Source organism: Trichomycterus rosablanca, chromosome 3 (genome assembly GCF_030014385.1).
Source record: "Trichomycterus rosablanca isolate fTriRos1 chromosome 3, fTriRos1.hap1, whole genome shotgun sequence".
Classification (NCBI taxonomy): Eukaryota; Metazoa; Chordata; class Actinopteri; order Siluriformes; family Trichomycteridae; genus Trichomycterus; species Trichomycterus rosablanca.
Genome location: NC_085990.1, coordinates 9,627,501 through 9,655,085, shown reverse-complemented (window position 1 = coordinate 9,655,085; position 27,585 = coordinate 9,627,501). Strand labels below are relative to the sequence as shown.

Sequence of the window (27,585 nt, the reverse complement as noted above, 5' to 3'; positions counted from 1 at the left end):
AAAGGAATCGTTTATTCGGATTCTGAAGGCGCCAATGTTGAGCAGGAACTGGAGGCTTCTCAAACATTAAACATTTGGGCTGTTTGGCTGCACTTATTAAAAGTCAGTGGAACAGTTGTCTCATGCCAAGGTTCATAAGGAAAAAGTACTGTCACTTTACTTTAAGAGTGAGTTTGATCAGACGCTCAGATGCCTTCCAAGAGACTCTGGTCTGCCATGAATTAGCTGCTGAACCACACTGTCGACACTGTCCACAGTCAATCAAGCCTTACATTACCATGAACAAGAAAGACGCTCTTTCAAATAGTGTGTTTACTTGAGTGTACGTATCAGCATGCATGATGAACCAAAACAACACGAGTGTAATTAAGGTTCCCTCACAATGAACCTCTGTCGAGCGTAATCCGAATCCTCAAGGGAGCGCGAGTTTAACCAACAGTGACCCGTCTGCACCTCGTACAGTTAGGAAATTTCAAATAAAAGAGACTTCCACGTGCTGGATTTACATACAGAGCTGCACAAACACACTTATTATTCATGAAGCTGTCTTATTAAATTGAAGTTAATTGATAACAGACCGGGGGCGACGTAATTGAAATCCTGGAAGGGGTCCAGTCGCCTCCGAACCTGAATTATACATCGGCTCATAATGACAAACAGGGTGTGGAGATGTGAGCGGACTGGTGATGGACGATTGCGGCCGATTTACCGTTGATTCGCTCTGTCCGTCACGTCCAAATTGGCTTCTTAGCTAGCAGCGGTAATTAGCAACTGGATACCAGTTCTCAGTCAGGCTGAAGATATGCTAATGAGAGTCGCGGAATCACACGTGCAGCTCCTCAGACCACTCATCTACCTCGGTGGCTTTTTTGGACGAGCTCAAAGCCTCACTTGGAGTGTTTAGAAGTGCTGCCTAGGTGGCTGTTTGGATGCTCCCTCATTATTAAGTCAGATAATTGCTTAGGATTAAGGCACCTGGCACACCAGAACTGGGATCTCGAATTCATTGTATCGAATCTCAGCTCTGCCAGGCTGGGCTGAGCGGCCACATGAACAACGATTGGCCTGGTGTTCATATAGGGGTGGGGATAGCTTTAAGCCGGATAGGGTCTCCTCATAGCTGATGCAACTACGACCTCTGCTGGCTGATTGATAGCGCCTGAACAGGGGCGTGGAAGGAGTGCATTGGTCAGGGTGTGTGTCTCCGTACACAGGGCTGATCCACATTAACACTCACCTAGTACGGATGAAAAAATGCATACGCCTGCTGCCCATATGTCAGAGGGGACGTGGGTTGGCTCCGTCCTCCTCGACCGGAGCAGGGATCGGCATTAGGAGAGGAAGCATGATGCTATCGGGCAATTGGAAAAAGGGGAGAAAATGCATAAACAAAATACACAAAAGAAAAAGAATTAAGGCACCTCAGTAGGCAGCATTTTAAGGTATCTAAGAATTTACACAGCCTTCTTCTCGGGAGAGTGTAGGATGATGTACAATGCTGTCCCTGTAGAGAGTTTACTATGTTTTCAGACCCTCTGTACACGGAAGCCTGCTTCGTTTCGGAGACGATGTCTGAAAACCCTTCCGAAATATTCAGCAACTTCACCCACTCTTACCTGCCGGCTGAAATGGAAATTCTGACATTAAGCATTGATTGACACTCTGGAAGGTCAAGAATGTTTTCTTTGATACATGAAAAAACTCCCACAACCACTGTCGGCCGTGACCTTTGAGCTGATGCTGGCCATGTTGGTTTCCATTAAAAAAATGTTACCTGTTGGTGGGGAAAAAACTCTGCTGGCCATCCAGCCTGATATCCACTTGTATTGGTGATCAGATCAGACCTTCTGACTGACCAGTTGCTGAAGGTTTTTAGACTGTAAATAAACTGATCAGTCATAACATTAAAACCACCTCCTTGTTTCTACACTCACTGTCCATTTGATCAGCTCCACTTACCATATAGAAGCACTTTGTAGTTCTACAATTACTGACTGTAGTTCATCTGTTTTTCTACATACTTTTTTAACCTGCATTCACCCTGTTCTTCAATGGTCAGGACCCCCACAGGACCACCACAGAGCGCAGGTATTATTTAGGTGGTGGATCATTCTCAGCACTGCAGTGACACTGACATGGTGGTGGTGTGTTAGTGTGTGTTGTGCTGGTATGAGTGGATCAGACACAGCAGCGCTGCTGGAGTTTTTAAATACTGTGTCCACTCACTGTCCACTCTATTAGACACTCCTGCCTAGTTGGTTCACCTTGTAGATGTAAAGTCAGAGACGATCGCTCATCTGTTGCTGCTGTTTAAGTTGGTCATCTTCTAGACCTTCATCAGTGGTCACAGGACGCTGCCCACGGGGCGCTGTTGGCTGGATATTTTTGGTTGGTGGCCAATCCTCAGTCCAGCAGTGACGGTAAGGTGTTTAAAAACTCACAAATACTGTAAAGCTTGTGTGTGTGTGCCAATGTATTCTGATAGAAACTATATTATGCCCCGTCCCACACATTTACAACTCCTCATCCGGGTTTTCCCTCAGCATGTACTGTATCTTGTGTTCTCATTGGCTGAAGTTCGACTTCGCACTCACAGGCGGTCACAACCTAATCGCAACACTTTTCACAATACATGATTTTGAGTCGCTGACAGGTCCAGATATTTAACATGCTAGATGTTTTCTTGAGTATGAGAGCGATCTGCGAGCCACTCGGATTGAGTCGTTGAACAGTTCACACATAGCAATCGAGAGCCGTTTTTTTTTTTTCCCTTTTTCTCCCACTTTAGCGCATTCAATTTCTACCCGTCAATCATCCTCTCACTAATGCTGGTCCCTGCTCCTGATTGGGGAGGACGAGGCTGCTCCTCGCCCCCTCCGACACGTGCACAGCAATCGAACATCTTATCACCTACACTTGACGAGTGCAGTGCAGTGCAGTACAGCGCTGTGTACGGAGAGCCACTCCCTCTACCGCACTCCTTTCCCATCTCCGTGCAGGCGCCACTAACCAGTCAGCAGAGGTCTTAATCGCACTAATCTGAGAGAGCGTCCCAATCCGGCTTTAGTCCCGCCCCTATCTGAACAACAGGCCAATCGTTGTTCATGTGGCGCTCATCCTCAGCCGGCAGGCAGAGCCGAGATTCGTTACGATGTATTCGAGATCTCAGCTCTGGTGAACGGCGTGTGTTTTTACCGCTGCGCCACCTGAGCGGCATGAGAGCCGATTTTTGAGTTCCGAGCGGACTTTGATTTGCCTCCGAGATGGCACATCTAGTGGCGACCTGTTGGCGAGCGGAAATCGGGGCAAAAATACGTAGTTTAGTGTAGGCATTAGCCCATCGTATCAGTGTAGAGGTCCGATGGTGCTAGCGTAACAGACAGCCGTGCCACCCGAGCGCCTTAGCCCATTCCTGATGTTTGTAAGTCAGTGTGTGTATAACGATAATGCCGGCTGCTCAAATTTGCCCATCTGGATTTCCAGCGTGCTCTGATCTTATCAAGCAAACGTCCCACCATCTGCTGCACCAATGTTATATTTACTCTCTAATCTATCAGTCCGGTCGCCACTGCAGACTGTCTGTCTGTCCTATCAATGCTGGCTCAAGCGCCAAGTCATGGGCGTCGCTTACGGGCATCGCTGGCGGCCCCGCCCGGCACGCAGCCGTCCTCTCACCTGTTTGCTCAAACCTTCTGTCTCAAAGTTAAACAAATCCAGCTGACAATCGTATCAATTAAAGGTAAACTTTAACAAACAAAAGGGCCGACTCTCTCTCTCTCACTCTCGCTCTCTCTCTCTCTCGCTCGCTCACTCTCACTTTTTCTCCGCGAGCTGTTTACACTCCTTTCCTGGCACAGAGACAAAAAGCCGTGTTTAAATACAGACTTCATGGTAACAGGAATCACCCGGGGCATTTAAAACCAACCGACGGCGAGAGCGAGCTTTTGTGAGTGTGTGTGTGTGTGTGTGTGTGTGTGTGTGTGTGTGTGTGTGTGTGTTTATTAAGCACCTCTCTGGAAGCATATGGACAGCGCTGAAGTGTTCCGTTCCCTTTTTGGCACGGCGTGTGCAGATCGAGCAGGTGTTCTCGGCTCTCGGCGCTCCTCAAGTGCATTAGTTCATTCGCACCCTTCACCCCGGGTCAGAGTAAACAGGCACCATTATATACAAACAAACACGCTCACAACTTTGTGGCAACAGTTTAGGGAAGTCCCTTTTTTATGGCTCGTTGTGGAGGAACTCAAATGGCCTGCACAGAACTCAACCCTTTTGAACCTCTAGTCCAACAACAGCGCCAGACCTCACGAATTTTGATTGAATGGGTACAAATTCACGTAGACACAGTCCAAAATCTTATGAGAGCTGTAAGCATCAAATGATCTGTGGGTTTGCAAAGATTTTATCCAGCCAAATGCTGACAGATAAAAAATGTGTTTTTTGTTTACCCCTTTTAGGTTCCTCTTTTGGTGAAGTAAAATATGTGATCTAAGTAAAATAGGTGTTTTAAAGCTATAGATGTGTGTGTGTGTGTGTGTGTGTGTGTGTGTGTGTACAGTATATATATAATATACAGTATATATATATATATATATGTATACACCGACTAGGCATAACATTATGATCACTGACAGGTGAAGTAAATAACACTGATTATCTCCATCATGCTACCTGTTAGTGGGTGATATATTAGGCAGCAAGTGAACATTTTAACTCAAAGTTGATGTTAGAAGCAGGAAAAATGGGCGAGCGTGAGGATTTGAGCGAGTTTGACAAGGGCCAAATTGTGATGGCTAGACGACTGGGTCAGAACATCTCCAAAACTGCAGTTCTTGTGGGGTTTTCCTGGTCTGCAGTGGTCAGTATCTATCAAAAATGGTCCAAGGAAGGAACAGTGGTAAACCGGCGACGGGGTCATGGGCGGCCAAGACTCATTGATGCCCGTGGGGAGTGAAGGCTGGCCCGTGTGGTCCGATCCAACAGACGAGCTACTGTAGCTCAAAGGAGTTAAAGGATCTGCTTCTAACATCTTGGTGCCAGATATCACAGCACATCTTCAGGGGTCTAATGGTGTCCATTTGATTGGCTTGTAAAATTCTATCAGATTTCGTTCCCACGTAAACGAGTCTTTATCCGCCCACCACCGCTTACCCAAAATATTTCCCACAGGATTCTCCAGACTGTCTCGCTAGAGATAAATTTGTCCCTGTGACTCTAGATTTCTAAAAACAATTTAAAATAGTGTATTTGTCGTCGTTTTGATTTAAGAACCAGCATATTCTTAAAGTGGTGGACATTTACTTATTTATTAGGATTTTAATGTCATGTTTTACACACTTTGGTTACATTAATGACAGGAACAGTAGTTACTCATTACACAAGATTCATCAGTTCAAGTGTTAATGTCGAACACAGACATGGACAATTTTGTATCTCCAATTCACCTCACTTGCACGTCTTTGGACTGTAGGAGGAAACCTCCACACAGAAACGACCCGGACCACTCCACATGGGAATCGAACCCAGAACCTTCTTGCTGTGAGTAATCGTGCCGCCCGAATTGGTTCAAAAAGGGTAAAAGCCGTTAAGTGGCCGTGACTTTCGGGTTGTGCCAGGTGATCACAGAAGGGCTCTTCAGGTGTTCCTCCTGTGGGGTTCTGTGTACCACCTGCTGCTGGATGCACCGTCTGCTGTTACAGCTCGACTCTTTGTATCAGACCGGCTCATTATTGAACCATATGCTGCTGCCTCTGTCGTCTGGCTGACCTTTACGAGCCGTTTGTTCTCAGAACAATACTCAGCCAAATGCAGAGCCTCAGCAGCAGCAAGCACGTGTCCTACCGGAACAGAGCGGCATTCATGCTGGCACCAGCCTCTTCTCTCGGGACAGGACAGGTAGTAACTGGTTACACAAGATTCGTCAGTTTAGGTTTTTTAATATCGAACACAGTCATGGACAATTTAGTGTCTCCAATTCACCTCACTTGCATGTCTTTGGACTGTGAAAGGAAACCGGAGCTCCCGGAGGAAACCCACGCAGACACGGGGAGAACATGCAAACTCCACACAGAAAGGACCTGGCCCGATCCACCTGGGAATCAAACCTTCTTGCTGTGAGGCAACTGGAACCTGTAACTGTAGTTGTGTGTATTCACACTCTCGTTCTTTATCTGCTTTTGATTCCGATCCCAAAAATTATAAGCACATGGAACCTGTAGGCCTGGGTTTGATTCCTGCCTCTGTAGCTCCCCACATGTTTGTGTCCATATTTTTCTGCCTGCTGGCTAGGCTGAGCGGCCACATGAACAGCGATTGGCCTGTTGTTCAGATAGGGGTGGGATTAAGCCCGGATAGGGTCTCTCTTTCATAACTAATGCAATTACGACCTCTGCTGGCTGATTGATGGCGCCTGCACAGAGATGAGAAAAGAGTGCTGTCAGGGTGTGTCTCTCCCTACACAGTGCTGATCCGCATTAGCATTCGTCAAAGCGTAGGTGACGAGATGCATACAACTGCTGCCCACGTGTCGGAGGGGGCGTGGGTTAGCTTCGTTCTCCTCAATCACAGCGGGGATCGGCATCGGTGGAGAGGAAGCATGACGCAATCGGGCAATTGGACGCACTACAAGGGAGAAAAAGGGGAGAAAATGCATAAATAAAATACAAAAAAAAAAGAATGTATCTGACAATACAGACAGTTTTCAAATCATTGCTTTCTGTTTCTACTTGCATTCTGGGCGACATGGTGGCTCAGTGGGTAGCACCATCACCTCACAGCAAGAAGGTCCGAGTCCTTTCTGTGTGGAGTTTGCATGTTCTCCCCGTGTCCGCGTGGGTTTCCTCCAGGAGCTCCTGTTTCCTCCCACAGTCCAAAAACATGCAAGTGAGGTGAATTGGAGACACAAAATTGTCCATGACTGTGTCATCTTGTGTAACCAGTTACTATCTGTTCTGTCATGAATGGAATCAAAGTGTAAAGCATTAAAATCCTAATAAATAAATAACTTGCATTCTACCTACTGTCCCAACTTTTTTAAAACTGTGTGTGTGCAGAATTGATTTTTGATGATGGTTATTAAACGGAATGGAATAAAAAGCTGCTTTTTTTTTTTTTCATCTGTATCAGTCTGATTGTGCTTGATTACACCATTATTGGAATAAAAGGCAGACTTATTGTACCAGAGTGATTTTCATTTTGTTTAAAGTACATTATAATCATAATGACGTCTTTTTTTGTCCTTCTTGGTATTATCAGCGTAGTTACAGTAGCGTGGTGATAATTAGAACTGCTCGTACTCTCTCTTTTTATGTAGCTGCTTTTTGACTGATTTTTAAAGCTTTTAATTATAGAGTGTCTCCTTACTGCCCAGCATGGTCACCAGCCTCTCCCAGGCCCCCCCGTCTGATCAAACCCGGTTTAATTGGGAAGGCAATTAGTCCATGATGTTCCCTGTATCTCGGTCGTTATCTCTCTGTTAATGCTCTATATAACCGAGTTCTCTGGTTTGATCTCCAGTTCACTATATACACCTTATGGACAAAAGTAATGAGACACCCTTCATGTTATTTCAGACAGAACATTTGCTAACAGGTGTAATAAATCAATCATATAAAAAATATTCAATGCTTCCAATTTTGCAGCAACAGTTTAGGGACGGCCCATTCCTGTTCTGGAGTGACTCTGCCCCTGTCTCAAAGCGAAGTCCATAAAGAAATGAAGAAACACTTAGTTTAAAGAAACTCCCATGTCCTGCACAGAGCTCTGATCTCAGCCTCCCAAACTGGTTTGGAATGAACTGGAACATTAATTGAGACTTTTTTCAACATCAGTGCCCAGCCACGTAAATGCTCTATTTGTGAATGGGAACAAATTCCCACAGACATACGTGTTAAGTGTTGTGAGAAGCCTTCTCAGAAAAGTGGCTGTTGTTATAGCCGAAAAGATCAAACAGAGGTCACTCAGTATTACTAACAATTGTTTTAAAATGGGATATTCAACAAGCTTGTGGTCAGGTGTCCAAATACTGTTGGACCTATATTGTGCCTCTGAGTGAATGGGCACAAATTCCCACAGACTTGCGTCAAAGTCTTGTGAGAGGCCTTCTCAGAAAAGTGACTATTGTACTAGCCGAAAAGATCACATGAAGGTCTCTATTTTAATACCATTTTTTAAAAATAAGACGTCCAACAAGCTTATGGTCAGGTGTCCAGATACTTTTGGCCACATAGTGTACATCAGTAATGTTTAACATTAATCTTCAGCTTGTTTTTAATAACCCTGACATGATGTACGCTTTTAAAAGAGTCTGTTCTTTAGTGAAAGAACATAATGCACATGCAGCTCCAAGAATCGCCTAGCAACATAGTCATGGAGGATGCAAAAGTTTGTACACCCCTGGATAAGTTCCATTTTTACATTCGTTACATGAAACTTTACATATGCAAAACTTTTACATGTGCTACTATGTTCCCCTATCCAATCCCATAATGCACTCATGACCTCTAAAACGAAACCGTGTGTTTTCACCGGACAGTGGATTTCTTAAAAAAGAGCTTTAATATACACCAACCAGGCATAACATTGTGACCACTGAGAGGTGAAGTTAATAACTGATTATCTCTTCATCACAGCACCTGTTAGTGGGTGGGATATATTAGGCAGCAAGTGAACATTTTATCCTCAAAGTTGATGTTAGAAGCAGGAAAAATGGGCGAGCGTGAGGATTTGAGCGAGTCTGACGAGGGCCAAATTGTGATGGCTAGACGACTGGGTCAGAGAATCTCCAAAACTGCAGCTCTTGTGGGGTTTTCCCGGTCTGCTGTGGTCAGTATCTATCAAAAGTGGTCAAAGGAAGGAACAGTGGTAAACCGGCGACAGGGTCATGGGCGGCCAAGACTCATTGATACACGTGGGGAGCGAAGGCTGGGCCGTGTGGTTCGATCCAACAGACGAGCTACTGTAACTGTGTGTGTACTGTATGTGTACTGTATGTGTACTGTACTGTATGGGGCAGCACAAGGGGGACCAGGACAATATTAGAAAGGTGGTCATAATGGGATGCCTCTATTGCTTGTACTGGTAACTGTTGTCAAGTCAGCAAGGTACCTTTCTATCCGAACTTGCATCCCTCAGAGGCAGTATTGAGGCGTCAAATCAGAATCGTGTTCCTTAAGTGAAAACAGTACCTCAGTGCTGCTCTCCCTGGTGATGATGCCCCTGATAGTCAGGTTTATGCTGTACCATATTACCCCCACCCTCCATATTAAGATATGCTCCAAATGCCCCCCCCCCCAAATATATGGATGTACAAATCATAAGTAAACATATTCCATTAGAATCCATCAGTGTTACCATCAGTTGCTGATTTAGTCCCCTCACAATCACTGCTGCAGCCTTGATTCAGTAATAGTTAGCAAGATTAAATAATTAGAAGAAAAATAAAACTTTTGTACCCTCACGTCTGCTGATCTGTGGCTAAAAGGCAGAATTCAGAGCAGATTCAGCGTGGCATCCATGTCTCCGAATACTGCATCCCTTACATTTATTTTCCTTTTTCATCTGCTTCAGAGCTCTGCTTTATTCCCCTTTGGGCTTTTCGGAGACCTGCAGCTTTTTCCATCCCCCTCCACATCTCTCGACGTGCCATGAGCTGACAGCCTGCTAACAAGGATCACTGCTGACACACTGTACTGTTCCTCAGCAACATTTTAATGATGCCAACGCGGCAACTCTAGCAACTCACCAATGTTTGGCTCTGTTTTTTATTTTTTTCTGTCTTGTCTCTGTTTGCCTCTCGATGCATCTCAGAAGATGACATGTTGGTGTGTGTGGACGTGGATTTGTGTTCATGCAGGCACTTTTAGATCTCTATTATAAAGACATGCAGTTTTTCCATGGAGGAAGATGCTAGGTAGATGGTACAAGGTTTGGTGAAGGTCTGATAGATGCTAGGTGCTAGATATGAAAGATGCTATGTAGATAATAGGTAGATGGTAGTGAGGGGATAGGTCGATGTTGGGTAATTGCTTGGTAGATGTTGGTACATCTCATGGAGATGGTTGAAGGATGTTGGATGGAGGATAATCTGTGCATTTTAGGTTGATGTAAGGCGGGTAATAGATATATATGGATGGAGATGTGTGGTAGATGAAAGGTTGTTGTTGAGTATATGTTGAGTAGATAATAAGAGGATAATAGGTGGATGTGTGGAAGCCAATATGTGGACATGTGGAGGACAATACATAAACATGGAGACAATAGGTGGATGTGTGGAAAACGCTCTGTGGATGTCTTGAAGACAATACATGGACGGGTAGAAGACGTTTAATGGACTGCAGGAAGATGATAGTTTGACATGAGGAAGATGATATGTGGATGTTAAGAAGACTATAGATGGATGTTAGGAAGATGATAGGTGGATGTTAGAAAGATGATGAGTGGATGTTTGGAAGGCGATAGGTAAAAGATGATAGGTAGATGTTGAGAAGACCATAGATGGACATTGAAAAGACAATAGGTGGATGTGAGGAAGACGATAGAAAAAAGATAATTGGTGGACATGTGGAAGATGATCTGTAGATGTATGGAAGATGACATGTAGACGTTAGGAAGATGATAGGTGGACATTAGGAAGGTGGACGTGTGGAAGATGATGGGTGGTGGAGGTTAAGATGATGATATGTAGATATTAAGAAGATGATAGGTGGAGGTTAAAAAGCCGATAGGTGGAGGATAAGACGACTAGATGTAGATGTTAAGAAGACGATAGGTGGTTAAGTAGATGATAAGCAGATGTTAGGAAGACGATAGGTGGAGGTTAAGAAGAGGATATGTAGATGTTAAGAACACGATAGGTGGAGGTTAAGAAGATGATATGTAGATGTTAAGAACACGATAGGTGGAGGTTAAGAAGATGAGATGTAGATGTTAAGACGACGAGATGTAGATGTTAGGAAGACAATAGTTGGAGGTTAAGAAGATGATATGTAGATGTTAAGACGACAATAGGTGGAGGTTAAGACGATGATATGTAGATGTTAAGACAATGACATGTAGATGTTAGGAAGACGATAGGTGGAGGTTAAGACGATGATATGTAGATGTTAAGACGACGATATGTAGATGTTAGGAAGACGATAGGTGGAGGTTAAGACGATGATATGTAGATGTTAAGACGACGATATGTAGATGTTAGGAAGACGATAGGTGGAGGTTAAGAAGATGATATGTAGATGTTAAGACGATGATATGTAGATGTTAGGAAGACGATAGGTGGAGGTTAAGATGATGATATGTAGATGTTAGGAAGACGATAGGTGGAGGTTAAGAAGATGATATGTACTGTAGATGTTAAGACAATGACATGTAGATGTTAGGAAGACGATAGGTGGAGGTTAAGAAGATGATATGTAGATGTTAAGACGATGATATGTAGATGTTAAGAACACGATAGGTGGAGGTTAAGATGATGATATGTAGATGTTAAGACAATGACATGTAGATGTTAGGAAGACGATAGGTGGAGGTTAAGAAGATGATATGTAGATGTTAAGACGACGATATGTAGATGTTAGGAAGACGATAGGTGGAGGTTAAGAAGATGATATGTAGATGTTAAGAAGATGATATGTAGATGTTAAGAAGATGATATGTAGATGTTAAGAAGATGATATGTAGATGTTAAGACGACGATAGGTGGAGGTTTAGAAGATGACATGTAGATGTTAGGAAGACGATAGGTGGAGGTTAAGACGATGATATGTAGATGTTAGGAAGACGATAGGTGGAGGTTTAGAAGATGACATGTAGATGTTAGGAAGACGATAGGTGGAGGTTAAGACGATGATATGTAGATGTTAAGACGATGATATGTAGATGTTAGGAAGACGATAGGTGGAGGTTAAGAAGATGATATGTAGATGTTAAGAAGATGATATGTAGATGTTAAGAAGATGATATGTAGATGTTAAGAAGATGATATGTAGATGTTGACGACGATAGGTGGAGGTTTAGAAGATGACATGTAGATGTTAGGAAGACGATAGGTGGAGGTTAAGACGATGATATGTAGATGTTAGGAAGACGATAGGTGGAGGTTTAGAAGATGACATGTAGATGTTAGGAAGACGATAGGTGGAGGTTAAGAAGATGACATGTAGATGTTAAGACGACGATAGGTGGAGGTTAAGACGATGATATGTAGATGTTAGGAAGACGATAGGTGGAGGTTAAGAAGATAATATGTAGATATTAGGAAGATGATATGTAGATGTTAAGAAGATGATATGTAGATGTTAGGAAGATGATAGGTGGAGGTTAAGAAGATAATATGTAGATATTAGGAAGATGATATGTAGATGTTAAGAAGATGATATGTAGATGTTAGGAAGACGATAGGTGGAGGTTAAGAAGATAATATGTAGATATTAGGAAGATGATATGTAGATGTTAAGAAGATGATATGTAGATGTTAGGAAGACGATAGGTGGAGGTTAAGACGATGATATGTAGATGTTAGGAAGACGATATGTAGATGTTAAGAAGATGATAGGTCGAGGTTAAGACGATGATATGTAGATGTTAGGAAGACGATAGGTGGAGGTTAAGACGATGATATGTAGATGTTAGGAAGACGATATGTAGATGTTAGGAAGATGATAGGTGGAGGTTAAGACGATGATATGTAGATGTTAGGAAGACGATATGTAGATGTTAGGAAGATGATAGGTGGAGGTTAAGACGATGATATGTAGATGTTAAGAAGACGATATGTAGATGTTAAGAAGACGATATGTAGATGTTAGGAAGACGATATGTAGATGTTAGGAAGACGATATGTAGATGTTAAGAAGATGATAGGTCGAGGTTAAGACGATGATATGTAGATGTTAGGAAGACGATAGGTGGAGGTTAAGACGATGATATGTAGATGTTAGGAAGACGATATGTAGATGTTAGGAAGATGATAGGTGGAGGTTAAGACGATGATATGTAGATGTTAGGAAGACGATATGTAGATGTTAGGAAGATGATAGGTGGAGGTTAAGACGATGATATGTAGATGTTAAGAAGTCGATATGTAGATGTTAAGAAGACGATATGTAGATGTTAAGAAGACGATATGTAGATGTTAAGAAGACGATATGTAGATGTTAAGAAGACGATATGTAGATGTTAGGAAGACGATATGTAGATGTTAGGAAGACGATATGTAGATGTTAGGAAGATGATATGTAGATGTTAAGAAGTCGATATGTAGATGTTAAGAAGTCGATATGTAGATGTTAGGAAGACGATATGTAGATGTTAAGAAGTCGATATGTAGATGTTAGGAAGACGATATGTAGATGTTAAGAAGACGATATGTAGATGTTAAGAAGACGATATGTAGATGTTAAGAAGTCGATATGTAGATGTTAGGAAGACGATATGTAGATGTTAAGAAGTCGATATGTAGATGTTAGGAAGATGATATGTAGATGTTAAGAAGTCGATATGTAGATGTTAAGAAGTCGATATGTAGATGTTAAGAAGTCGATATGTAGATGTTAAGAAGTCGATATGTAGATGTTAGGAAGACGATATGTAGATGTTAAGAAGACGATATGTAGATGTTAAGAAGACGATATGTAGATGTTAAGAAGTCGATATGTAGATGTTAGGAAGACGATATGTAGATGTTAAGAAGTCGATATGTAGATGTTAGGAAGATGATATGTAGATGTTAAGAAGACGATATGTAGATGTTTAGAAGTCGATATGTAGATGTTAGGAAGACGATATGTAGATGTTAGGAAGACGATATGTAGATGTTAAGAAGTCGATATGTAGATGTTAGGAAGACGATATGTAGATGTTAAGAAGTCGATATGTAGATGTTAGGAAGATGATATGTAGATGTTAAGAAGACGATATGTAGATGTTAAGAAGTCGATATGTAGATGTTAGGAAGACGATATGTAGATGTTAAGAAGTCGATATGTAGATGTTAAGAAGTCGATATGTAGATGTTAGGAAGATGATATGTAGATGTTAAGAAGTCGATATGTAGATGTTAAGAAGTCGATATGTAGATGTTAGGAAGATGATATGTAGATGTTAAGAAGACGATATGTAGATGTTAAGAAGTCGATATGTAGATGTTAGGAAGACGATATGTAGATGTTAAGAAGTCGATATGTAGATGTTAGGAAGACGATATGTAGATGTTAAGAAGACGATATGTAGATGTTAAGAAGTCGATATGTAGATGTTAGGAAGATGATATGTAGATGTTAAGAAGACGATATGTAGATGTTAAGAAGTCGATATGTAGATGTTAGGAAGACGATATGTAGATGTTAAGAAGTCGATATGTAGATGTTAAGAAGTCGATATGTAGATGTTAAGAAGACGATAGGTGGATGTTAGAAAGATGATGGATGAATGTGTGGAAGATGATAGGTGGAAGCCGATTGGTGGACGTGAGGAAGATGCTGTGAGGAAGATGTTACTCTACCTAATTTACTCAGAGATTGGACAGTGGGGTGGAGGAGCTACAGAATAAACTGGTACAGATGGTTCACATCTGCATCTCATTTGTAGCCCTGCAGGTGATCAAAGGCCTGTACAAGGTCAGCCCATTACCGCTTTAAAAACAGCACATTACAGAGCGAGGAGGGGAACAACCCCGCCCTCTCCGACTCAATTAAAGCAAATACAAATGACTGGGGTGTACATAACGCCCCTTTACGCTTCGGGGGTGCGCAGATGCTGGTGGGTACAGAAATCGGACTTGTAAATTTTATCCTCTGCCTGTTTGGAGCAGCGTGACCCTGAACATGTAAAACACTGTGAATATTAATGAACAGTAACTGAGTTTAGTTCAGGAGCTTCAGTATCCAAAACTAAATGTTTTCTCTTCAAGCATCACAGCTTCCAGTCCCTTAGGTACCAGTTCCATTACCTGTTTTATTCCATGCTTCATTCTCCACTTACCATAGAGAAGCACTTTGTAGTTCTACAATCACTGACTGTAGTCCATCTGTTTCTCTGCATGCTTTGTTAGCCTCCTTTCATGCTGTGTGGTAATGGTCAGGACTCTCCCAGTACCACTACAGAGCAGGTATTATTTGGGTGGTGGATCATTCTCAGCACTGCAGTGACACTGATATGGTGGTGGTGTGTTAGTGTGTGTTGTGCTGGTATGAGTGGATCAGACACAGCAATGCTGATGGAGTTTGTAAACACCTCACTGTTACTGCTGGACTGAGAATAGTCCACCAACCAAAAATATATTCAGCCAACAGCGCCCCCGTGGGCAGCGTCCTGTGACCACAGATGAAGGTTTAGAAGATGACCGACTCAAACATCAGCAATAGATGAGCGATCGTCTTTAGCTTTACATCTACAAGCTGGACCAACTAGGTAGGTGTGTCTAATAAAGTGGACAGTGAGTGGACATGGTGTTTAAAAACTCCAGCAGCACTGCTTTGTCTGATTCACTCATACCAGCACAACACACACTAACACACCACCACCATGTCAGTGTCACTGCAGTGCTGAGAATCATCCACCACCTAAATAATACCTGCCCTGTAGTGGGTGAACAGGGTGAAAGCAGGCTAAAAAAGTATGTAGAGAAACAGATGGATTACAGTCAGTAATTGTAGAACTTCAAAGTGCTTTTATATGGTAAGTGGAGCTGATAAAATGGACACTGAGTGTAGAAACAAGGAGGTGGTTTTAAGTTATGGCTGATCGGTGTATATCTGTGAAGAATTGTTTCATTAATTTGCACTGGTTGTGCAGTTATCCCCAAAAATACGCACCCTATGGTGCAAAATTTTAGCTCACTAATATAGCAGAAGGTAACGAGAGTTGTTGGGAGGAAAAAAAGGCTTTTAAGAGTCCTGAATCGTTCCAGCTGCTGTTGATTCCAGCAGAGACTATGTTTATGTCTGAATAAATTGTTAAAAGACTGATCAGGGACTCTCTGCTGGCGGGGCGACTGCAGGCCACTGTCAGAGCAGCTTCTTTTTTTACGTGAGTGAATAATGCAGGCCTGACTGCTTTTAAAACAGACACGTTTGCTTCCCGACTCCTCCCGGCCAAGGCGGCTGCACGGTCCGTGAAAACATCACTGGCTCTCACCAGCGCATTCATGTCAAACACTAAATGAAAAGTGATCAACCCTTCTGTGACCTTTTAAAAGCCAGAACACTTTTGAGAATGGGCACTAGAGAACGGACACTAGTTCTGGTACCGAGGTGCTACTGGACGGGTTCTGGTCCGTTTGAATTTACTCTGCGAGCTGTAAAAACATGGACACAAACAATAAAACGTGGCAAGCTGAGCTCGGCTTCATGTGCCACTTTACTCGAACACTGGTGTCCAGTGTTAGCACATACCTAAGGTTCCACAGTGAAGATAAAAAATGTTGGGACATTCTGTCAAACGCAGTTAAAAGGAGAATTTGTGGTTTGTTTAATTAACTGATAAGAGTAGAAAGAACAAAAATGTTCAGTGTTCTCACTGTATTTGCTTGCAACACATTTTGAAAAAAGTTGGGACGGGGCATGTTTGCCACTGTTACATCACCTTTTCCATCAGTGGCATGTTTAAATCATACTAATTGTTAAAGTTGTCTGAGTTCAGATTGCATTTTTGCAACGCAGTGGCGGCCTGTGTTAAGTGTCGTCGGTTTTCCGAAGTACCCCCAAGTCCATGTGGCAATACTGATCACAACAGCAAGATGGTTTCTCATGCAGTATCATCTGAGGGCTCGCATCAATTCGGAATCAATTATATAAAGGAAATTCTGTGCTTCCAATTTTGCGGCAACAGGTTAGGGAAGGCCCTTTTCTTGTTTCATCATGACTGCGCCCCTGTGCGCAAAGCAAATGAAGAAAAGCTTGGTTGAAGGAAACTCCAGTGTCCTTCACCGAGTCCTGACCTCAGCCCTACTGCACAGCTTTGCCATAAACTGGACAATCAGTTGAGGCTTTCTTGACCAACATCAGTGCCAGTCATACAAATGCTCTTTCAACTAAATGGGCACCAATTCCCACAGACATTCTAAGCCTTCTCAGGAGAGTGGCGGCTGTTATAGCTAAAAAGATCACATCGTTTTTGAACTATGTCCAGCAAGCTCATGGTCATATACACTGATCAGGCATAACATTAATACCACTCCTTGTTTCTACACTCACTGTCCATTTTATCAGCTCGACTTACCATATAGAAGCACTTTGTAGTCCTACAATTACTGACTGTAGTCCATCTGTTTCTCTGCATGCTCTGTTAGCCCTTTTTCATGCTGTTCTTCAATGGTCAGGACTCCCACAGGACCACGACAGATCAGGTATTATTTGGGTGGTGGATGATTCTCAGCACTGCAGTGACACTGACATGGTGGTGGTGTGTTAGTGTGTGTTGTGCTGGTATGAGTGGATCAGACACAGCAGCGCTGCTGGAGTTGTTAAATACCGTGTCCACTTACTGTCCACTCTATCAGACACTCCTACCTAGTTGGTCCATCTTGTAGATGTAAAGTCAGAGACGATCGCTCATCTATTGCTGCTGTTTGAGTTGGTCATCTTCTAGATCTTCATCACTGGTCACAGGATGCTGCCCACGGGGTGCTGTTGGCTGGATATTTTTGGTTGGTGGACTATTCTCAGTCCAGCAGTGACAGTGAGGTGTTTAAAAACTCCATCAGCATTGCTGTTTCTTATCCCCTCATACCAGCACAACACACACTAACACACCACCACCATGTCAGTGTCACTGCAGTGCTGAGAATGATCCACCACCTAAATAATAAACTCTGTAGTGGTCCTGTTGGGGTCCTGACCATTGAAGAACAGCATGAAAGAGGGCTAACAAAGCATGTAGAGAAACAGATGGACTACAGTCAGTAATTGTAGAACTACAAAGTGCTTCCATATTGGAAGTGGAGCTGATTTAATGGACAGTGAGTGTAGAAACAAGGAGGTGGTTTTAATGTTAATGTTATAGTGCATGATTTGAAACACTCGATACCGAGCGTTTGAGTCGGAGTTGTGTAACATGAAACTGAAGTGTATTGTAAATATTGGACGATGCGCTGGCGGATGATCAGGAACTTCTTCAGTTAATGTTTTCACTTTTTTTTGGCTTTGTTGTGCCTGTAATGTTGGTCTTAAACGGAATCTAAATCCTGAACGATCTCGCTCTGTGTAACAAGTATCAGCTCCAAGCAAAACAGACGACCTGCAATAAACCTGTCAGGCTGTGCTATCGCTTCAATCAGTAAACACAGAACACACTGTTCCTTTTACTCAGAGCTGCTTGTCGAACGGGCCCAGATCTTATCTCCAGGCTCCAGTGTTGAATGTAAACACGACTTTATGGCTTCCAGTGCAAAAATCGTCTCACACAGAATGACAGAATTAGCAAACCACAAACAAACCACAGAGGTCGAAAGTAAGGGTTCCCATAGACCCCTGCTGTTTGGGAAAGTCAACTAAGAATAGTTGTGAAGTGTGTGGACGCCTGACGAGGACCTTGTTCCATTTCAAAACCTCTTTTCTTCTAGAAAGGTTTAAAAAAAAAAAAAAGATATTAGTGGCCTGAAGCTCGAACTAAAGCTTAATCCACAGATAATTGCTTGATTCTTGAATGTGTAAAGTTCTGGTAAAATGTCTAAAATAGACTTTTTGTGTTCTAGTCTCAGTGATTCCACCGCCCCTCACCAGACGCTTACCAGTTGCTTCCTCTGAGAAAAGGAAGGCCGGATAGGGAGTCACTTACTTTCTGCTTCAACAGCGACTCCTACTGTCTCATTGTGGCATTAGAAGTTAGCGCCAGTTTACACCATATGGCCAAAAGTATTTGGACACCTGGCCATGAGCTTGTTAGACATCCCTTTGTAAAAACAAATGATATTAAAATAGAGTGACCTCTATGTGACCTGAGAAGTTGTACCATGTTACCCAATCATAATTCATCTCTACTGCTGAAGATCTTCACTCCCAGCCGGGGAGAGTTGCACACGTGTGCAGTACAGACGGCTTCTTTTCACCAGCACGAGTCGGGGTCATATGGGGAATCCCTGAGTCACGCACTGATCCCCATTATGCCCCGTCTCATTGTGCAGCAAGCAAAGCGCAATCACAGCAGTTAAATTGCAATTGTTCAGCCATTGTCCCGACGCACAGCCAATCATGTGTCTGTGTAAGCACCCAGTCGGCTGATATCAGAGCTGAGATTTGTGCTTGAGAGTTTGAGATCTTGGCACCGGTGGGCACCATCCGAGAGGCACCGTCTACATTCTAATGATTCTCCTATACCAGACATGTCAAACTCAAGGCCACATCCAGGCCCGCCAGTTCACAGGACGCACACCGCTGATACTACAAGTCCCAGAATGCACAGCAACAGCGAGCATGCCAAGACCTGCGAACCCAGCTGCACCTTTCCCGCCCTCTATTTCACATTTATCCGGGCAGCACAGTGGCTTGGTGGGTAGCACTGTCTCCTCACAGCAAGAAGGTCCTGGGTTCGATTCCCAGGTGGAGTGGTGCTGGTCCTTTAAACTACCTGTTCTGTCATGAATAATAAGTCCTGTTTTTTTATTTTGGCCCTGATTGTGTTTGACACGCCTGTCCTAGACGTTTGGTTTATGCTCTTCTTTATCTACTGTGACTACTAGCTTTGTCACCTCACAACAAGAAGGTCCTGGGTTCTATTCCCAGACGAAGCAGTTCAGGTCCTTTCTGTATGGAGTTTGCATGTTCTTCCATTGTCTGTGTGGGTTTCCTCCAGGTGCTCCGGTTCATTGAAGAGGTTATTTGAAAATGCAAGAACCCTGACGGGGTATAACGTTAAGCTTGAACTGATGAGCCGCTCAGGTGGCGCAGCGGTAAAAAGAAACGCGCTGCAACCAGGGCTGGATTCTGAGAAGCGTCGTATCGAATCCAGCCTTGCTTTACCGGTTCGAAGCTGAGTGGCTATATGAGCAACGATTGGCCGGTTGCTCATGTGGGGGGTGGGACAAAGAACCGGATGTGGGTCTCTCTCTGTCAGAATGCGATTGCGTTTGCGTTCTCTGCCGGCTGATTGGAGGCGCTTACACAGAGATGGGAGAGGGTGCCCTTAGGGTGTGTCTCTCCGCATGCAACGCTAGGTGGCGCCAAACTCGTCAATGTGTGGGTGGCAAAGATGCAGCTGGCTGCTGCTCGTGTTTCGGAGGGGATACGGGTTAGCTTCAATCACCTCCGTCAGGGCAGGGTTCGGCATAGACAGAGAGGAAGCACGATGCTAATTGAACAATAGGATGCGCTAAAAGGGGAGAAAAAGGGGTTAAAAAAAAAAAATTATAAAATAAAATAAAACCCTTGAACTGATGAATGATGGGTAACTAAACAACCTGTCCTGTCATGATGGTACATTTACCTTTTCAGCATTTAGCAGACACTTTAATCCAAAGTGACTTACAGTGCTGTGACAGTATATTGTCTAAGCAATTGAGGGTTAAGGGCCTTGCTTAAGGGCCCAACAGTGTCAGCCTGGCAGGGGTAGGGCTTGAACCAGCAACCTTTCAATTGCTAGTTCAGTACCTTAACCGCCAGGCTACAACTGCCCTAAATAAATGAATCACTGAACATGACTTTGATACACACATGACAAGCAGACGACGTTGAATCAGTAAACGCGTACGTGCTATAGATCTCATCGTAAACTCCCCCCTGCGCTGGCACAACCTCATCAGAAGAAATCCATGCTGATTTGGGACAACACCAAGTTAACCCAGGGTTCATTGCTCTTTCCATGAGCAGAAGCGATTCTTCTGTATAACACACAGGCTTTGTGACACTCGATGAGCTCGAACGCGCCCCTGTGCCAGTACAGTGACTCTGCCGATCAGGAACTCGTACTTGAGCTGCCGTTCCTGCGGCCTCGGGGCTCGTGTCCAGTGTGTGAACGCCGCGGACTCCTGAAGCATCGCTGACCCACGCGGCAGCAGATGTCTGCAGAGATCAGTCGGAGATGCGTTGGAGCCGGTTCAGTTCTGCAGGGGTCCTGTTCCCGCTGAAATTACTGCTGATTCGTGTTTAACAGATAATGCTCTCGTAGCCTCTCCGCCACACCGTGTACCCAGTGACTTCGACTATTGCGCAGGGCCACACGTTATCTCTAATGAGTTTAAAAGTCTAGAGAAGCTAGGTGGGGGATTTAGCTTAATGGTTGGTATCAGTGGCGCTCTGTGGTGGACCGGCAATCTGTTGCGATGACTCATAACGGTCACCTGACCCAAGATCTAGTCTCAGTGATTCCATCGACCTGGTCAGGCGCTCGCCAGACACAGTTGCTTGCATCTGAGAAAGGAAAAGCTGGATAGGGAGTCTCTTACTTTTGCAGTCAACACTATATGACCAAAAGTATTTGGACACCTGACCATGAGCTTGTAAGAATACCATTTCAAAATCAATTCGTATTAAAGTAGAGTGACCTCTATGTGATCTTTTCAGCTGTAACAACAGCCACTCTACTCACAAGACTTTGAAGTGTGTCTGTGGGAATTTGTGCCAACATTTGTATTGCTGGGCACTGCTGTTGGTCAAGAAAGTCTCAATTGATGTTGCAGTTAATTCCAAAGCTGTTCAGTAGGGCTGAGGTCAGGGCTCTTTCTTTAAAAGATATTGCTTCATGTACAGGGGTCCAGTCCTGCTGGAACATGAAAGCTGGAAGCATATAATTTCCTTTATATACTTGATTTATTACAGTTACTCACTCACTCACTCACTGTCTTAACCTCTTGTCCAATTAGGGTCGCGGGGGAGTGCTGGAGCCTATCCCAGCTTTTCAGTGGGCGCAAGGCATGCAGTAATACCCTGGACTGGGCGCCAGTCCATCACAGGGCAGACACACATACACACACCCATTCACCTATAGGGCAATTCAGTGTCTCCAATTAACCTGACTGCATGTTTTTGGACTGTGGGAGGAAACCGGAGCTCCTGGAGGAAACCCACGCAGACACGGGGAGAACATTCAAACTCCGCACAGAAAGGACCCGCACCGCCCCGCCTGGGGATCGAACCCAGGACCTTCTTGCTGTGAGGCGACAGTGCTACCCACTGATTTATTACACTGAAACACATGGTTTCAATAAGTGGTGTCTGATAGTTTTGCTCCCAGTGGAAATCTAATGCTGGTTGGTGAAAAGATGCGGTTTTCGAAGGGGCCATATGCAAAGTCGTCAACAGTCCTCGACCAGTGTGGGTTTAGTGCATGCAACAGAAATTCCAAAACAGACTTTAACTCAGCCAGTGTCCACCTCCTGAAGTCGGTGCTTAAATAATTACTAGGGATGTCCCGATCCGATCTCACAGATCGGTATCGGGGCCGATCAAGGCATTTTTAACTGATCGGAAATCGGCTTTACTAATGCCGATCATAACCCGATCTTTTGTTTTACGTCAGCATGTCCGCTGTCCAACAGCGGTGTAATGTCTGTAATGCGAGCGTTTCACGAGGCGGTGGGAGCAGAGCTGCGTTCATTACTGTAGAATTTTACTGTTTATATGGTGTGTGAGTCGAGGATCACTCCGGTTTACAAAACAATAACTTTTAATCCGAGTATGAAAACTTCAGGACCATAACATACAGCTTTTACAAGTTTACGAGTTACAAGACTGAACGACATCTCAGTATCAAGCACTCTGATTGGCTTAGTTATGTAACCGAGTGTCGTAGTGATGCACTCGCTTAATAAAGAAATAAAATACGCGGTATATTCACCAATTGTCGGGAGCATAACACTTTATTAACTTCTTCTGTTCCGAATAGCGGACAGCCAGAGCCGAGCACGCTATCCCATGCACTATGGAAGCCCCAAAGGGTCAAAACACACTCACTTTGCGTAGACCCGTCCATCATTCATAACAAAAGAGTGACTTTCCATTTTATTTTGGTATTCAGGTCTTACTGTAATGCTGTTAAGTAACTTATTTGTTTTTTTTATATTCAAGTTAAGCTGCTACACCACTTGTGAGTGGAGATTTTTGTTCATTTTTAGTGTATCACTGCATTAAACAGAATTATGTTCTTTGAATATAAAGTTCAAAGTGAAACTGTAATTATCTCACTTCATTTTTACTACAATGCTGCACTAGGTTTGTTTACTTTTATTTTGTAAAAGAACATTAAGCAATAGCTTGGATGCAGGCAATTTTTTTCCTACAGCACGGCAGAGCTATTCAGTTGTTAAACATGTACATTGGATTAATTTGAGTAACTGTAATGTACTTGAAGTGTGCACTGTGTAAACAGTATTATCTAGTTCTTATCTAGAGAATATCTAGAAAATACAAGTATCGGTTTGAGAATCGGTATCGGATCGGCATCAAAATTAAAGATCGGGATCGGGAAAAAAAAAACGTGATCGGGACATCCCTAATAATTACTGTTTTTGAAATGGGATGTGTCCTAAATTGCAAATTGTATGGTTATAGTGCACTACCAGTGGTATAGTTACACACAATGTAACTATACCACAGTATAGTACAGTTTTATACTTACAGTATTATAAAGGTATTTAAATTTACTATAAATAACAGCATCACTCTTTCAACCCCTTTAGCCCTTGGGGGTCCTGCCTCACCCACCCAGATTATTAATACCTGCTCTATTTATATGTATTATGAAGGTATATCGTTTCCCCTCTGTCCAACAGATCTTCTACTTAAACTTCCACATGCATAATCATTAAGGTGTAATCAGTGTCTTTCTGTCTCTTGCTGTGTTCCAGGAAAGCCCAGGAGCAGAACAAGAAGGTGGTGCTGGCAGGGTGTGTTCCTCAGGCTCAGCCCAGAATGGACTACCTCAAAGGCCTGAGCATTATCGGGGTAAGAGCTACAGCTTACAAATCATTTTACAGTCCTGACGACACTGATATCAGAGCTCAGGAGAACTGACTGATCTCCATTATCTGGTGCTCACCAACGAAGAGAGATCGGGCTGTACTGGAGGAACATGTAGAGTGCAGAATCCACTGCTGACTGGTGTAAAGAAGCAACCAGTGAGTTCACATGTGTCGGAGGGGGCGGATGCTATCCTGTAGCTTTTCTCTGCCAGAAACTGCAATGGGGAATAGGAAATTGGAACAGATGGGGGGGAGAATCGAACAATAATAATAATAATAATGATGATAATAAAAGTAATAACAACAATAATAATAATACAAAAGGTTTTGCAACTTTGGGATGAATTAGAAAGCAGACTGTGAGCCAGTCCTTATTTTTTATTTTCAGTACCTAGCCTTTGTCTAATAAAAAGCTTCTCAAGAGAGTGGAGGCTGGTATAGCAGCAAACTGCGGGCCTAGACCTCGTCTCAGTATTGGACAGAATGCTCAGGAATTATGTTTAGCCACATCAGCCAGGTGATTGATCGAAGTAGCTGAAACAGCCAAATATTCTAATTTAGAAGGTTGTCCACATACTTTTGGCCATATAGTGTTCTTGTATGGGTCGTTGCTATAGTTTTCTGACAATTTGCTGGTCAAAAATACTAAGACAGCATCTTTGATTACTGATTTGCTGATTAATTGACCCCAACTAGTGACTTCTCTGTGCCCATATAAAAGGACTAGATTGATTGCACCTGTTACACAGTACACATAGCACTTGTCTCACACAAACCATCACACTATACTGAGAGGAAATTGGTCTGGAGGGTCAAATACGACCCAAGAACTGACAAACAAAGGTCTGCCGTGTATTACTGATGCTACTGGAGCATGACTGACACTGTACACGGTCAAGCAAGCTTTATATGCTGTGCAATAGCAAAGCCCTGGTTACAAACATCATGAATGATGAAAAGAATTCCAAATGGAAGCTGATTAATCCCCCATTTCTTTTTTGTCCCCAAAACGACCCGTTTTCATTCCCCATGAGTGTAGGGGTCTCAGTAGTAGCCCGATGTGTAGTCAGAGTGCTGGCCTGAATGCCCCCGTTGCCTCCTGCAGGTTCACACAAGCTTCTCTTTCTTCTTTCTCCTGACTGAACTTAAAAGAATCAGCAGAGAGGGGTAAGTACAGTAACTGCTGAAAAGTGGTATCGATCACGGAACAGTGGGACGCGCTGGGGAAGTGGGATCCTCATCTCTCGGGCCAGCGGAGCGTCCTAAATGGCGCAGGCGACCCCCAGCTTACACAGGAGGGGGCCTCCGAGGACGACCCTAGCATTTATTTGCTTTTAAAGTGACTGAATGCTCCTCAGACCTGGGGTCTATTTTCTTGTGGCAGGACATAATGAGAAAAGCAGCAGTTTTGATTCAGGGATTGAAGTTCTGACCTCCTCTCTGCTCCTGGGGTGTCACTGTATACATTGTCTACGAATCTCTTCCACACCTTCGACCAGTTTACTTTCAAAATAATGCTGGCAGATAGTGTCCACATCTGGGCTTTGAACCCAGACTGACCCCGGCTCAGCCGAATGCCAGGCTTATCTTAGGTAACCGTCGTCTTCCAATACTATCACGCAACTAGCCAACACATTACTATCACTCCTGCCAACCCTTATTGTTCTTAACAGAGACTCTGGAACCTTCCGAACATGCTACCCTCCACCTACGATCTAAAAAAAGACTGCCCAGCCAGATGTAGTAGCTGTAGTATGTGATTTAGGATATAGCAGTTGCTTTCCAGTCAAGATTTCTTCAGTTCAGTAGCTCATTGGTTAAGGTACTGAACTAGTAATTAGAAGGTTGTCAGTTCAAGCCCCACCACCGTCGAGTTGCCTTTGTTGGGCCCCCTGAGGAAGGCCTTTAACCCTCAACTGTTCAAAGTCATGTTCATACATAATTGTAGGTCGCTTTGGATAAAAGTGTCTGCTAAATGCTGAAAATGTACACTGATCAGCCATAACATTAAAACCACCTCCTTGTTTCTACACTCACTGTTCATTTTATCAGCTCCACTTACCATATAGAAGCACTTTGTAGTTCTACAATTACTGACTGTAGTCCATCTGTTTCTCTACATACTTTTTTAGCCTGCTTTCACTCTGTTCTTCAATGGTCAGGACTTTCCCACAGGACCACCACAGAGCAGGTATTATTTAGGTGGTGGATCATTCTCAGCACTGCAGTGACACTGACATGGTACATATCATAAAACACATCAATGCTAATAGACTTTTTAAACACCTCACTGTGACTGCTGGACTGAGAATAGTCCACCAACCAAAAACATCCAGACAACAGCGCCCCGTGGGCAGCGTCCTGTGACCACTGATGAAGATCTAGAAGGTGACCTACTCAAACAGCAGCAATAGATGAGCGATCGTCTCTGACTTTACATCTACAAGGTGGACCAACTAGGTCGGAGTGTCTAATAGAGTGGACAGTGAGTGGACACTGTATTTAAAAACTCCAGCAGCGCTGCTGTGTCTTATCCACTCATACCAGCACAACACACACTAACACACCACCACCATGCCAGTGTCACTGCAGTGCTGAGAATGATCCACCACCTAAATAATACCTACTATGTGGTGGTCCTGTTGGAGAGTCCTGACCATTGAAGAACAGAGTGAAAGCAGGCTAAAAAAGCATGCAGAGAAACAGATGGACTACAGTCAGTAATTGTAGAACTACTAAGTGCTTCTATATGGTAAGTGGAGCTGATAAAATGTACAGTGAGTGTAGAAATAATGAGGTGGTTTTAATGTTACCGTGGATAGTAAATTATGAAATTATTATTATTAAAAGAATGCCATGAACTTGTAACACCCTTCATAAAATCTGTTCTGCCCATTTTCACCTAAGATTTTTTGTGATTTTTTTGTTGTTGAATGCACCTTGGCATTTAAAAACAGCTTTAAGCACTTCCTGACAAAATCCACTCGATAAAATTGCCTCGTTTTCTCTTCCCGTTCCTGCGGGCCTCTCAGTTTTTTCCCGTCGTGGTTAACCCCGCTGGTCCAATGATCAGAACTCGCAGCGGTGCTCCGGTTCTCCCGGGCTTCCCGCTCCGAGTAGACAAGACCCAGACGCGCCTGTCTTTAGAGATATCGATATGGATTTCTTCCCTCGTCATGCGTGTGAGTGGAGCCGGTGGAGGCCTGGAGCTTTTCCTCGTCCACGGTCTGCTGTAATTGCCCCGGAGGAGGGGGGGGGACGCCGGGCCGGTGTTCTCGCCTGTTTAGCCATGGGGGACAGAATGCAATTTGCCTCTAATGGGTCAGATTGTACAATCTGGTAGTGTTATGCAAAAATGAGTGCGTTTGAGGAAAATGGTTATAATAGAGCAGAACAAGGGTTCTGGAAATGCACTTGTGCATTCTCTCACAGCTTGCTCTCTGTTTCCTGGGCGGGGTCATTTCCTGCGGTTTAGCCCTGCTTAAATATGTGACAAATCAGAGCAAGAAACGGTTTTGTGCTTCCTGTGACCGATTAATCGCAAACCTGCTGGGCAGTGGTAGCTCAGGTATTAAGGTACTGGACTAGCAATCAAAATGTCACCCAGTGGCTGTAGCTTCACCTGTGCCAGGTTGCTACTGTGGGCCCTTGAACAGGACCCTTCATGCTTAACTTCTTAGATTGGGGGCCGAAGCATTATC

The 27,585-nt window shown here is 43.6% G+C and overlaps 1 protein-coding gene across 3 annotated transcripts in view; it reads left to right on the top strand.

Moving 5' to 3' along the window:
* Positions 1 to 27,585, top strand: part of cdkal1 (CDK5 regulatory subunit associated protein 1-like 1) — a 350,733-nt gene that overhangs the window by 86,445 nt on the left and 236,703 nt on the right. For all 3 annotated transcript variants that reach the window (XM_062991809.1, XM_062991808.1, XM_062991810.1), the window contains exon 5: positions 23,771 to 23,867. In XM_062991809.1, coding sequence (XP_062847879.1) covers positions 23,771 to 23,867 — 97 coding nt within the window. The remainder of the gene's footprint in view (positions 1 to 23,770; positions 23,868 to 27,585) is intronic.